Source organism: Yamadazyma tenuis, chromosome 4, assembly GCF_029203305.1.
Source record: "Yamadazyma tenuis chromosome 4, complete sequence".
NCBI lineage: Eukaryota > Fungi > Ascomycota > Pichiomycetes > Serinales > Debaryomycetaceae > Yamadazyma > Yamadazyma tenuis.
In genome coordinates this window covers 450,727-464,570 of record NC_089464.1, presented here as the reverse complement: position 1 = coordinate 464,570, position 13,844 = coordinate 450,727, and the positions used below count along the sequence as shown (strand labels likewise).

The following is a 13,844-nucleotide window of genomic DNA, read 5'->3' as shown; positions in this document are numbered from 1 at the left end:
CTAAGCGTGGTTGTTACTCTACTAACCGAAGTAAATGCTCATTCACAATTTTAGACGAAACTGAAGAAGAAACTGAGGAAGAGGATGAAGGCGTCGATGTTGATTCTTCAGAATTGAACCAAATAAGCGGTGAGGTTAGAATGACCTTAGTGGTTCGCCAAGACTTAAAAATGGGGAAAGGAAAAGGTGCTGCTCAATGTTCTCATGCAACCCTAGCGTTATACAAAAAAATGAGTAATCCTCAGTCTCCAGCTTATAATCCTGAGATGCTTACAAGATGGGAATACGGTAATGGACAAGCTAAAATCACCCTTCAAGTTCCTGACCAAGAGGGGATGGATACTTTATTTGCGCAGGCCATTTCACTCGGAGTAAATTGTTATATAGTCCATGATGCAGGTAGAACCCAAGTGGAATCTGGGTCAGCAACAGTATTAGGCCTCGGACCAGCCCCTAAAGTAGTTTTAGATCAAATTACTGGAGATTTAAAGCTTTACTAATTATTAGAAGCTTGAAGCAAGAGATCCCTTAAATTAAATTTTTGTTAATAAGACAATATAATTACAAAACGTTACACAAGAAGGACAAGGAATTGAAGTAATAAACACTAGTGATTCACAGTAAGTGGATTCACCGCCGAGCTTGCTCGCCTTTTTAGTCCACGTCTATGGGCTTGAGGTATATCCTCCACCTCCAACAACACCTCGTCATCATCATCGTCTTCCGTCACGACACCGATATCACTCATATAAAAGTCTTCAACATCATCCAAACCAATAGATGATTGTCTTCTTCTTCTTTCCCTAGCTACACTGGAGCGAGATCCATTTCTTAATTTCTCTAGGTAATCAATCCGGGCCCAAATTTCTCCTTCTGTACGTTGAGGTAAAAGTATAGACAATTCTGCGAACGAAAGTTCCCGATTACGTCTGTTAATAAGTAGTTCGTCTTCTTCCATACTCCAAGGTAACTTTAATACTTGCTCTTTAACTCCTTTCTTACGCTTAGCATCTTTGTTGGCAGCTTTCCGATGTTTATCAAGTTTTCTTATAGCCTTGAGTTCGTCCTTTTTCTCAGACAACGGAATAACCACCGATCCAGATCGAGAAAAGTATCCCAGAGAGGCTCCAACTATACTGCCATTCCTTAAGCTCGGCACAGTCGTGGAATGTGAGATACTTGAGTTTCTTGATGGCCCACTAATACTGCCATTCGACCCAAAAATAATGGGCAAATGTGCCAATGCCGTACTGTTCTGTTGATGATGAGGGATATTCATAGACTTTGAGGGAAGTGAAGATATACTATCTCTGGCCGATGAGATCAGGTTACGGTCGTCACCACCCTTAACAATTTGAATGATAGAATTATTGTGTTGAATAGTAGGAGTTCCACTTGAAGAAGCACCTATACCGCTCCCACTAGAAGTAGAAGAAGGTCCTGATGTAGAGTTTCGGGGAGTGATTCCAGAGCTAGGATGCGGATGTGGTTGATGGTGTGGTAAGTTCATAGTGGGGTCCACAGAGATATCAGCATAATAACCCCCTCCATCTGTAGGTACACCTCCATGGTGAGTAGGATCCAAAGAAAGCTCTGAATTGGGAGAGTGCTCATAGTTATTTGTAGTCTGCGGAGGAACAGCTGGGGAGTTGTGACCCTCAGTATTCGAAACAGGGGAGTTATTAGATATCGGCATTGGTGAAGACATAGTCGAAGTGTTGTTAGATAATGCATTCAAGCCCGCAAGAGCATTGCCGACATTGTTATCATACACAGGGAAAGATGAAGCAGGAATAGGCGTGTAGGCACTTGGAAATCCAGTGCCATGGTGGTGCCCAGCCTTGGTATTGGGGAAGGCATACTTTTTTTGTTTCTTGTGTCCTTGGTCACTTGGATTGTTATCAACAGACTTAAATGACTCTGTCACTGTCGCTGCAGGACCCAAAGAGGATGCTGATTTGGGAGGATTTTTTAAGTTTCCCAGTTTTAATCGTCTCCATCTGAACTGACAAGCATTGGGGGTTCTATTTTGAAAATGACTGGCAATAGCTTTCCAACCTAACTTCTGTTGATCTTTCAAGTGCATCAAGAGAATATCATCCTCAGGATCCCAAGAAGTAGGAGTCCTAGACATTCCTTTACTGTCAGGTGAAGCGCTTCCGGAAGCTTTGACTTCATTATGTGTACTCATTTCCTAGCAATTTATCTGTACAGGAAACCAAAAATAAATGTTTTGATAGTATCTATGTACGAGAATACAGGAATACTTCTGGATGGCCGTTGTTTGATGACAAAATAAATATGGCTTCTGCCAGGTACGAGGATCCACTTTTGGTATGGCTAGTGATGATCATCGTCCTCTCGACGTTCGCGGTTTGGCACAGTGCGATCCATCCCGGTCACGTGATCAAAAGAAAGTAACTTGCAGGTGGCATTCTTTGGGATTACAAAGTCAAGGTGTATGATATATTGGATGATATCTGCTGCTTGACTCCTTTCACCTGAGATGCTCAGGATGTTCTTGAAGCAGAGGATGGTAGAGACTAAAGATTTCAGATATAAATTATGGCTTAAGCACAGTGGTGCATGAGGATGTCTTATACTACTAATCAGTACTTCAGTTCTAAGTATACGGTACTGTATAAGTTCCTATTTAAGACTTTAGGGTATCACATAGCTGTTCACCCCGAATCCGAGCTATACACTTCGTGTCTTGACCATCGCGTTGATAAGAGACGCAACTAAAAACTGAAAGTATCTCCCCATGGTAGACTGTTCAGGCTGGTCCTTAGTCTCCAATTGCTTCAGCTCTTTGTCATTGGCTAGCTGGATATTTGCACAGTTACCCCAAATCATTACCAATTACAGAAACCAGTCTGCCGAAGGAATATCTCCTACTTTCTTGTTGTTGTGGTTTATGGGTGACTTTTTGAGCTTTTCAAGTTGTTTACTTAACGACGTGGTATTGAAATTTCAGCTTTATTTGAGCTTATTCTTCATATTAAATGATATAACGCTATGTACACAGTACTATTACTATAACAGTGTCTACCCAAAACATCATGGTGGTGTTTATACCCCGTTAGAAATTGCTCCTGAAGCTTTTGATTCGGCTTCTATTCATGCTGATGATAACTCTGTCCACGTTCGTCATCATGCCGTTATCGATTCAAATTCATCCTCACTTTCACCATCAGGAAAATATGATTCTACAGGTTCAAGCCCTGTTCAGAAAACTATCGTCACTGCTTCTTTAGTTGGAATAGCTAATTCATTACCGATACTAACCGTGAGAGCTGATGATACATCAGTAGGGATTCGAGGGGAACTGCTTGGAATATTTCTTGCTTGGTGTTGTACAGTCGTGTACATAGCCTCTCGGTGTCCCCAGCTACTAAAGAACTATCAACGAAAATCAGTAGACGGAATCAATTCTATATTATTTGGAGCAGCACTACTTGGAAACTTGACTTACACATTCTCCATTCTTACCAGTTGTGAGTTTGTGAACGGAGATAACAAATCGATATTTTTTATGAAAGAGCTTCCATATATTTTGGGTAGTGCTGGAACTTGCATCTTTGACTTTTTATACTTCTACCAAAGAAGGCTTTACAGGAATGCTGGGAAAGAGACAATCCAAATGCGGATGGATAATTTTGAAGGATCCGACTCTGAAGTTTCAAGAACCAGTTATGAATCTAGTTCGTTGATGTAGCGTATAGAAATAAAATACCAAACTTAGTATTCTTTGGGTCTCAGATTTTTGCAGCTGCTGCTTCGCGGAGAAAGGAAAAGTTTGATTCTTATCCTAAATACTTCAAAGATCCCAAACATGATGAAACCCAAGGCCCGGGAGTGGATACTAAGGGGCTCATCAGGATACATAATATTTCCTATTCATTCTTCAGGTGTGCGTGGTTTCAGTCAAGTCCCAGTATTTAAAAAGCTGGTATTAAAATCAACATTCTTACCTCTGTTTGGTAAGAATATATTCTCGAGAAATGGTTATCAGGAGCTGAGTTCGAACTCTTCCAAGAACCCACTATTCAGTATGACAAAGGAAGATATACTTGGACTATCTGTATCAGAATATAGAGAGTTAATCCGCCTTCCTGTGCAACGTATTGAAGATGCCCATGGGTTTTGTACCAAAGTTGCACAAATAGTGGAACAAAACTTACTACGAGATCATCGGCTTATTGCATATCTCATTAATAGTATACCCAATGACACTATAAAGATGGCAGTTCTTGTTAGTCTAAGAAGGCTTTACAGTAACAATTTCCCAAAACTTTCTGTGATTGAGATGCTTGAAGATGTTAAATCGGAAAGATTTAGACAGCTATTTTTGTACATCATGGAGATGATAGTGAACACAGAAGACCAGCTGCCCATAGATTTGCTATGCACATACTTAAACCACATGTCACTATTAAACGTGGTCAATACTCATCCAATCGTGGTACCCACCGAATTGTTTAAAAAAGTTATGACAATGACTCCTACTCCAAGAAAAGCTGAAATGTACAGTTACATGGTAAACATTAATTTTATACCAGAAGATTTATCCATTCTCAGGCAACTACAGTACCAATTAAGTAAAGGAAGTGAAATTGAAAAGTATATTGTTCGAACGGGACAGTTGAATGCTAAGTGGCATGATACGGTTAAGCCAATCACAAACGAAACACTTAAGCAAAAAATGCTTTACTTTTTTAGTTTTGATAACATTCGGATGTTCACCTTCCAGGCTATCAAGCGAAAGGATCTAGCGGACTCCAATATGTATTTGGACATTTTGGTTTCTAAGTTCGAACAAAATTGCACTGAGATTGAGAACAGTGTGTTTGTATTAGATAATGCAGAAGAGATGATATCATCTAGGGTACAAAACATCATGAGGACGGTATTATTTTATTTGATGACTTTTAAAGGGGCTGATGCATCCATCAAGATCATTCATTACATGTTGAAAAACAACATAGAAATCAAGTTCGAAATTCTCTCAACAATCATGAGTAATTTAATGGAGCAAGGATTTTATGATGAGGCTATTGTGGTTATTAACAGTATCAAGTTGGATGCTTTGAATGGAAGAGAGAAAAAAGTACTTGTGGATAATATTTTCAAACTAATGGCCGGCAAGTTTTCAGATTCTCCAAAGGTTTTGCTAGGTTATGCTACAACTCTTTTCCGAAGTCCCGATCAAGATATTTCAATAACAGATTTGTTGAACGGGTTTCGAATTCTCAGTGTTGCTTTTGGCTCTACGAAGTTAGAGTATGTGAAGTCTCCCAACATAGTTCTGGCTTCTGTCGACCAAAACTTAACAGGGGTAAGATTTTCCCATGAAAGCCTCTACCACATCTACACTACAAGTTTACAGAATACACCCAGAGAAGAGATAACACCTGAATTCATTTTCCGGCTTTTCATGATCTACTTGGGAAAAATAAAGACGTCAAAGCATGTTTTCTTGAACGAGAGAAAGATATCTGATTCAATCGTTACATTGTTTCTTAATTATTCGATGAAGGTAGACCCCACAAGTAACAAAATGAAGTTGATAAGAGACAAGAACAACTACGATACGGCCAGAGCAGTTCTTTTGGGATTTTTCAAAAGTTTCAAGTTAAATCCATCTCTTATAAAGCCATATCCATTCGAGTTGATGATATACAGCAGTTTAATTCTTCACAATGACCTCTCTTCAGCTTCAGAATTCATCCGTGTAAGCAGGTCATATAAGCTTCCCTTTACGTTCAATCAACTATATCCTTTCATCATATACCACTACCAAAATGGTCAATTCAAACAAGCCGAGTCATGGTATAAAATGTTGGTATCTCATGGAATTAAATCGAAGTCATCTGAAATGAACCGGATATTTGAGATTGCTAGAGAATTAAAGTGGGATATAAAGGGGTTTTCTTATAGAAGGCAAGTAAATCTAAAGAATAGAGCTCTGCGTGAAGCTATGAAGGACATTAATGATGATAACTTCTCGAGTTTAGGTGCAAGACTCAATGAGGATTTAGCAGCCTTTGAAAACCAGGAGAAAATGTTCCCCAACTTTAAAGAAAACCTCACAGCCTTGCTCCAGACTTCTCAGCTTAAGTGATTTCAGTGAAATCAAGTAAGTGTTCCCGTTCACGTTCTATATTCTTGTAAATATAAAAAAACTAGTCTACGAGAAGAATGTTTATGTTCTTTCTAGATCGGGAAAATTAAGTGAGAAATAGTATAAACAAAAATACAGCTTTAACAGCCTCAGGAGAATAAGAAGTAGAAAACTCGTTTGTCACACATCCTACAGCCGTTGCATTTCAGTTCATATTTCACCTTGAAGGTATTGAAAGTCTATACCCTGAAGTTTTGTTCCTACAGAGACAGACAGCATTCCTAATCCATAGCATTCAGAAGTGTTGCTTCCACTTCACAAGAGATGACAGACATACAAACCCCTTCTAGAATAGTGGGAACACCATCGAACAGTAAGTATGCACACATTTTGGATGGGGATGATATGGATGTGACTTTTACAAACAATGATAACAGTAATCACAAGCATTTGGATATAATAGCCAAAAAAGTGAATAAGACCATCGAGGAGCTAAATGATGTTTACAGTGAGATCGGATACACCACAACCGAAATATCGATAAAAAAGTCAGAGATATTCAGCATTATAGAAGACACTATCCACAATTGTACCAATTCTCTAAAACGAGAGAAAGCTAGCATCGAAAATGAGTGTGAATGGCTAAGACAACAAATTAAAATAATTCTTGCAATGATGGATGACGCCAAGGGTACCAAATGCCTTTCAAAGTTGAATAAAGGGATTGTGTTCAATGATACAGATCTTTTTGAGGAAGGATTCAAGGAAGAAATAACGAAGAAACTAACGAATTTGAAAAGCAAGAGAGAGAACTTTTATGAAGACTCACCATTCAATATCACGAACAATAGCAGTAACATAATGGAGGAAATTTCGTTTGAAAAAAAGTATGAGGGAATGCTTGAATCTTCACCAAAGTTATCATTAATGAAACTCAAAAGAGAATTGAACGCCGTTTTTCTTGATGTACTAAAACATTTTATGAAAACATTTAAGAAATTTAACTCCTGCAATTTAATGTATCTTGATTTGATTGAAACGATAGGAAATATTGACTCACAAGAGATAAATTATGATTACCTCAAGACCCTTCCTGCTAGGGAAGATGCTGAAAATCATAAAGAACTCATAGAGCTGTTTGAGTCTACGATAAGGCATTTAAAACTTTCAGATATGAAGACTGCTTCGTTTTCCAGTTTCGTTGACAACTCACATGAAGATATGGCATTTGTGATATCTAGTCCTAGAAAACTCAAGGGAAAAGATATAGAGGCAGACGGAGAAGGATATGACCGGGTCAAAGAGGTCGGCGGTAGTACTGCTGAATTTGTATTTCACTTGAGAGAGATAAACTATAAAATTGTCAAAAGCATACGGACTTTGAAAATGACGAAGATTTCGGCAGAGCTTATAACAGATTTGAACAAGCAAATAAATTACTGTGAAGTTAATGTGGAAGAGAGAAAGACGAAAATGACGGTAATTATATCCAAAATTCTCGATTTGGTGGAAGAGTTAGAATACAGTGAAGATCAACTAATAAACTTACAGAAGCAGTTCAACGAACGGGAGAAAGAAAAGAGTGACGAATCGATTAATGAAACCTTTATCGATATCGAGACTCTCAATTTTATTCAATCAAATCCTGTTCAATTTGGACTTAATGACAGTCATTTGGCTTTTATTGCCAACTTCTTGGAATTGTTGTCAAAAGTCAAAGAAACAAAGCAAAAGAAGTATGAATATTATTTAGGGCATTGCTCAAGGCTATGGGAAAAGTTAGGAGAGGAAGAACACTACATTGAAGATTTCGTCTTGCAAAATAGAGGGTTGAGTGACAAATCAATGTACAACTTCAAAACCGAATTGAACAGACTATTATCAAAAAGGTCTCAATACATTGATAACTTCATTTTCGACACAAGAAGCGAGATAGAAGAGTATTGGAGAAAGCTATACTATACAGAGACAGAAATGCGGGTATTCAAGTATTTTGATTACGAGTTGGACCCTAATGATAGCTACGACAAAGAATCGATTTTGAAAGACCACGAGAACGAGCTTAGTCAATTGAAAAGAGAATTTGAATCTAAGTCAGAAATATTGCAAGATTATGAAGAACTCAAGCAGCTCATTTTGGATCAAGATTTTCTAATTGAATCCTCAAAAGATTCCTCACGACTACTAAGTAAGAACTCTTGCAAAATTCTTCTTAACGAAGAACGGATAAGAAAAAGAGTTTTGAAAAGCATGCCTAGGTTAATTGAAAACTTGAAGAAGAGTCTAACGATATACAACAAGAACCAAGTATTAAAAGGTAGAAACCCATTCACCATTACAGGCGAGGACTTTTACAAAAGAGTTCTAGCAATTGAAAATGAAAAATTGACTAAACGAAAAAATAACTCACATAATAAGAAGTCAATTGAGATCCATCATTCCAATAATTCCCATTCAGGTTCAAACTCAGTTTCCCCTTACAAAAGTCAGCGTATCTCTCAAATGCAACCAAAGAGAGTCTCTCCATCTCGTCCTTTGAGCGTCTCCACGTCTAGACATTCTCCAATTACTTCCATGAATCCCATTAGAAAACCTGCGATTAAGCTTACCAGGAATAATGGTCACCCTAGTACTTCCCGGACAAATAGAATTATTAACGCAATGAGTACTAGCATTAATGGAACCAACCCAGGAGTTTCGGGCTTTCCGTCAAATCAAATCAGCCACATAAGCAACTCAAGCCAGTCAAGTAACCAAGTCAGCCCGTATGGCATTGATAAACATGTTAACACTAGCAATACTTTGTTGAAGTCTTTTAGAACCCTGCTACAGCCTTTGAACTCACCATTGACAGCAGATTCTAAAAGTGGAATCAAGAATAGTCCTTCATTCTCGACAATGTCACCCCTTAGAGTGAACTTTTCCTCAATTGAAGAAAATAACAAGGAGAATACAGATGTAACTGTCAAACGGAAGAAAGAAGACTTAACTTTGAATATTACTCCTATGAAAAGCGGTAGGCTCGTAAAATGGGATAAGAACACCTCTACTCCTGCAAGTGAGAGTAGGAGCTTAGGGGATAACTCCAGCAATCTTGGAGAAGACTACCTTCAATGGAGATTAGAGAAACTAAGTCAATTGAACAATGCATGAATAAAATTTGTATAGTAGGTTATAGTCAAGGTTTATAATAATAAATTTCGGACGCAAGCAATTCAAAACCATTAATGTATTAAATAATAATATACAAAACACCCCACATATAAATTACATACACAAAGTTTGAAACCAAGACAATATCGTACACTCATTGCAGAAGGATTAGCTTATTTTCCGATTTTGATTTCCTTAACAGCTTTGATACCAGCGCTAACGACCGGAGTGTTATCTCCTTTCTCTTCGTTCTTTGAGGTGCTTCCGATTTCCTCCTCCTCCTCCTCCTCCTCATCATCATCATCATCGTCGTCGTCGTCGTCGTCGTCGTCGTCGTCGTCATCGTCGTCGTCATCATCATCATCATCATCATCTACCAAGGTTTCATCTTTCTTATTCTTCCCGCCATAATCATCATCATCGTCTTCTTCATCATTGGGATAACCACCTAATTTGAGGACAATTTTATTGACAATCTCATTGATGTCCATCATACCGCCCATGCCTATATCACCATAGCTTCCAACTACCTTTTCAACTGGTTTTAAAACCTCAATCCAAGGCATCTCTTCAGCAATCAACCTCAATTGTCTCTTGGTAGTGATAGCATTGTAGCTGTAGCTAACCATAGATGGTGCCAAAAGTAGGGGGTAGCCAGTATTCCAAGCTCGTATAACATTGGTTAAAAGATTATCACACAAACCTAAAGATATCTTTGATAAGGAATTGGCAGTCAAAGGACATACCAAGAATACATCAGCCCATCTTCTAAGTTCTATGTGCAATACAGGATCTGATCTAGAATGCCAAGTAGTCCATTCATCCTGGTCACGCCATATTCTGATCTTTCTTACGTTCTCAAGGTAGCTTAAAATCTCAGGAGCGACGAAGTTTTCAGCTGCTTTGGTTAAAACCAATTGAATTGACACCTTCTCAGGCCCATAAATTTCCAATAGTTTCAATATGATGTACTTGACCTTAGAGGCTGATAATGCCCCACAAACACCGAGTAAGATGTGTATTTTACCATCATCTTGAGGTAACCTGGGATCAATGTTGGCATTCTGTTCACTCAAACCTTGATTTAAAGAAGGACTCGACAGGGTTGAATGACCAGCCAATTTTTCCAACCCTCCTGCAGCTTTATTAATGAGTGCAGCTTTGACAACAGATCCTGTTGCAGTAATGGCGTGTGAAACAGAAGAGCTAGGGTTTGCAGAACCAACTCCATTATTCAGATGTTCAGAGGTAGCACTATTACTGCGGCTACGCAGGCGATTAACTTTTGGCTTGATAGTATCATCGACAAAAAAGTGGGCATGAACTGATGGGGCTTTATGGTGAGTATTTTCCTTTGGATGATTAGATGTGTAATCAAGACTGGCGTTGGAGTTATTGGAAGCTGGAGAATGAATACCAAGAGGATTTTGATGGTTATTAATGAAATTGTGCAAGTCTTTCTCTTTATCAAGTGCTGCAGCATTAAATGTCAACTTATCCTTGAATCGCTTGTTTTCTTTTTCCTTTTCCTTTAGTTCCCTTTCAGCATCAGGTAAAGGGACACCTGTTGGAATTATGGGCCTTACTTCCGTGTCTGAATATGTTGAGGTAGCATCAGACTTCATTGATAAAACAGGAGGAGATACAGTGGAATTCCTACCACTGTTGGTAAGGATTGGAGGAGGAGAGGGACACCGCAAGTTGGAGATAGCCATCACACTAGGTGGAATATCAGCAGATGTAGAAGGCGATAATATGGGCGAAGCACCCATATCACTCTTCGTGGAGCTCTTGAGATCCAGATCGGAGACTTGGTCTAAAGGCATTAAAACTCTTTCACTGCAGGTTAGACGTTAATGGTATCTTATGATTATTAGTAATGTATCGCTTTATGCTGTCAAACGGATCCCTGAAATTTTTTGTGCGCACAAAGCTGGGAACTGAGTTCAATTTAAAACAGGGTTTGACTTGAGTCACATGTCATATTTAGGTTAACATCACAAACTCTTTGAGTGACCAGCAGGCTTTGATGGCAAATGTATTAATTACAGGTAAATTCTACGTATATACAACAATCTGACTAACTATTCATATATTTTTCTAAAAGTTTCTATTTTGTTCCTCTGCTATGCCTGTACTTTGATGAGTGTCTGAGTGACTGAGAAGAATGACGCATTTGCTACGCACATATTTGTAGCTAGGCTTTTCAAGTATAGCCTGGTCACTTAGAAAAATTCAAGTCATTGACAATTTATGAATTTTGCAATAATTAGTGGGTTGTACTCAACCAGATAAAATGGTAAAAAACCTATAATTATGCCATGGAAGAGGAAATTTGCTTTGCTCATCCTTTTCTTTGATCTTTAGGTAAAACTATATTCAACTTCTAGCTATTTTACCCAACCAACTAATCTATTATTATAAAAATGGCACCACCAATACGTTGTTTAGAAAATGGATGGCCTCTCTATATCAAACAACTGAAATGTTGCTCGTGTATCCCAATCGGGTTTATTGATTCATGCTTGTAGAATAATGATTTTTTGGCTGAAAGTACAACTGCTGTAGATGCAAGTGGTGCGAATTGAAGTTGTGCATTAAACTTATAGAAAGATGCGGCGGTTTGATCAACACAAATAATTCATGATTACAAACCAATATGCACCGAAATAGCTTTCTGCGTTATACAGGTAGTATTGATAAAATGTGAGGTGCAATATACTTGCCTGAAGTGGGCGCATCTAGCTGATATCCGTGTTAGCTTTGACCACAAGGTCTTGAACCCGAAATCGTTTACGAGGATATTCCTAACGATTTGAACAGGTTTACCAACTCACGGGCCTTCTCGTCCTCATTGAGATCATCCAAAGGTTCTGCATCTTGTTTGGGCTTGATCAGTCTTGGTATATTCAAGTTGGTGGTGTAGCGTACTGAGGGATGGACTTGGGGAACGAAATTTGGTTGTAGAATTGGAAATCGAGGCGAAGATGAATTGTGCTGAGGATTAGAGCTTCGGTGACTGAAACTATGAGAACGGCTTGGGAAATTTGAGTAGCCTTGGTATCCATTACCATAGTAAAACTTTTGCTGAATTGAATTCCTCTCAAATGCCAAGCTCGTTAAAGCCTTATCCTTGTTGTGCCCCGAATAAAGTTGTTGCAATATATAGTTGCTAAATTCAGGAAATTTGTCAAATCTGACTGTTAAGTTTCGGCCTTCAAATTCTATGCCATCGAAATGCTTTATGATTAATTCCGATGAAATACGATTACCAGTTGTAACAATAGCAAAACCCCTTGACATGGTGCGAGTGAATTCTTCCTTATGATCCTTAGGACTATGCATAGGGATTTCCACCCTCAAAATGTCAATAGAAGTAGAGGTTTCGAGTTCTTGCGATTTGGTTACCAAAAAGTTTCTGAGCCTTGACCAAGTTGACAGAAATGGAACATTTCCCACGAATAAGCGACAGGCATTTACTTTGATAGGATTACCATCATCATCGTTAACATCAATAAACTGAGAAGACTCCTGGTCAGAAAAGTCAGAATTATGAATTGGTTCTTCCTTTTTAACAAAATTCATAACGAATTGTGGAACTCCTGTTGGCTTGGAAGCGGATCCAGTACTTGAGGATGACAGTCGACGAGATGCCCCACCAGGTGTTCGAGGGGGTTGTGCCATTGGTACACTTGGCTGTGCTTTTCTCCAAGGGGGTACAGAACCAAATGGCGGCATCATTGCTTGCCGGCCCGAAAAACCGTAAGGCAGACCATAGACCCCATAAGGAGCGATTCCAGGGAAGTACATCATTTGATTGAAAAACCCAAACCCATAATAGGGTGATGGTGATAAGGATGGGGGAGGCATGATTGCAACCTCCAAGGTACTATTGAGCCATTGTTTACCTTGTAACTTTTCCATGATTGTTTCAGCTTCTTGGTACTCGAATATTTCGACTAAAGCAGTTATTTCATCAAAACTATTCGTATTACCGAAGGAAAGTATATTGAAGTCAGGGTCAATATATTCTTGATCCCTTATCTTGGAAGAAGACAAGGTTTCCATAAGCAATGCTTCAAGGTCTGACTCAACAACCGTGGGAACGATATTGGATATCATCACTACTATTGGAAGTGGCTCGTCTAAGGAAGTAGAAGGAGTGGAAGGCGACAGTGGGGTAGGGAAGAAAGGTTGGGCATCCTTATTGAAAGACCAACGATCTTTTCCTACCGACATTTCGGTTGTGCTCGTCTTAGCTGACGTTTCGGAAATATTAGCCTTCGTCGAGGTAGACGAAGAAAGTCCAGATACAGCAGAAACAGCTTCTTCAGGGTCAGAAACATTTCCTACACACTCAGTAGATACCTTGTCAACCATATGATTATGTGACTTGTTTGTAGACAGGGGCCCAACCAGATGTCGTTTACCAGACAATTGTACAAGCGAATTCATAATACGAATATGTTGAGTCTCCTGAATCAAAAATTCGGTTTTATGAGATAAGGCTTTGTGTCACATAGCGCGTCGTAAATTGATGCATTTGCAACACGGCTGCAAAAATACG

The 13,844-nt window shown here is 38.9% G+C and overlaps 4 protein-coding genes across 4 annotated transcripts; 2 read left to right on the top strand and 2 right to left on the bottom strand. All coding sequences in view use genetic code 12, as the record gives it.

The window, feature by feature from the left end:
• Positions 1 to 607: 607 nt before the first annotated feature.
• Positions 608 to 2,134, bottom strand: PSN45_003291 (uncharacterized protein; the record flags this gene model as incomplete). Its single annotated transcript, XM_006684748.1, has 1 exon — positions 608 to 2,134. The coding sequence occupies one exon, from the start codon at positions 2,132 to 2,134 to the stop codon at positions 608 to 610; it is 1,527 nt and encodes a 508-aa protein (XP_006684811.1).
• A 2,109-nt stretch (positions 2,135 to 4,243) lies between these two features.
• PSN45_003290 (uncharacterized protein) lies at positions 4,244 to 6,124 on the top strand (the record flags this gene model as incomplete). Its single annotated transcript, XM_006684416.2, has 1 exon — positions 4,244 to 6,124. The coding sequence occupies one exon, from the start codon at positions 4,244 to 4,246 to the stop codon at positions 6,122 to 6,124; it is 1,881 nt and encodes a 626-aa protein (XP_006684479.2).
• Positions 6,125 to 6,448: 324 nt separating this feature from the next.
• ASE1 (Microtubule bundling protein) lies at positions 6,449 to 9,277 on the top strand (the record flags this gene model as incomplete). The annotated part of the gene is made up of 1 exon (XM_006684417.2): positions 6,449 to 9,277. One exon carries the CDS (start codon positions 6,449 to 6,451, stop codon positions 9,275 to 9,277), a length of 2,829 nt encoding a protein of 942 aa, XP_006684480.2.
• Positions 9,278 to 9,450: 173 nt separating this feature from the next.
• Positions 9,451 to 13,657, bottom strand: PSN45_003288 (uncharacterized protein; the record flags this gene model as incomplete). The annotated part of the gene is made up of 6 exons (XM_066158045.1): positions 9,451 to 11,116; positions 11,465 to 11,474; positions 11,933 to 11,954; positions 12,107 to 12,176; positions 12,360 to 12,840; positions 13,039 to 13,657. The coding sequence occupies 6 exons, from the start codon at positions 13,655 to 13,657 to the stop codon at positions 9,451 to 9,453; spliced, it is 2,868 nt and encodes a 955-aa protein (XP_066014142.1).
• Positions 13,658 to 13,844: the final 187 nt, after the last annotated feature.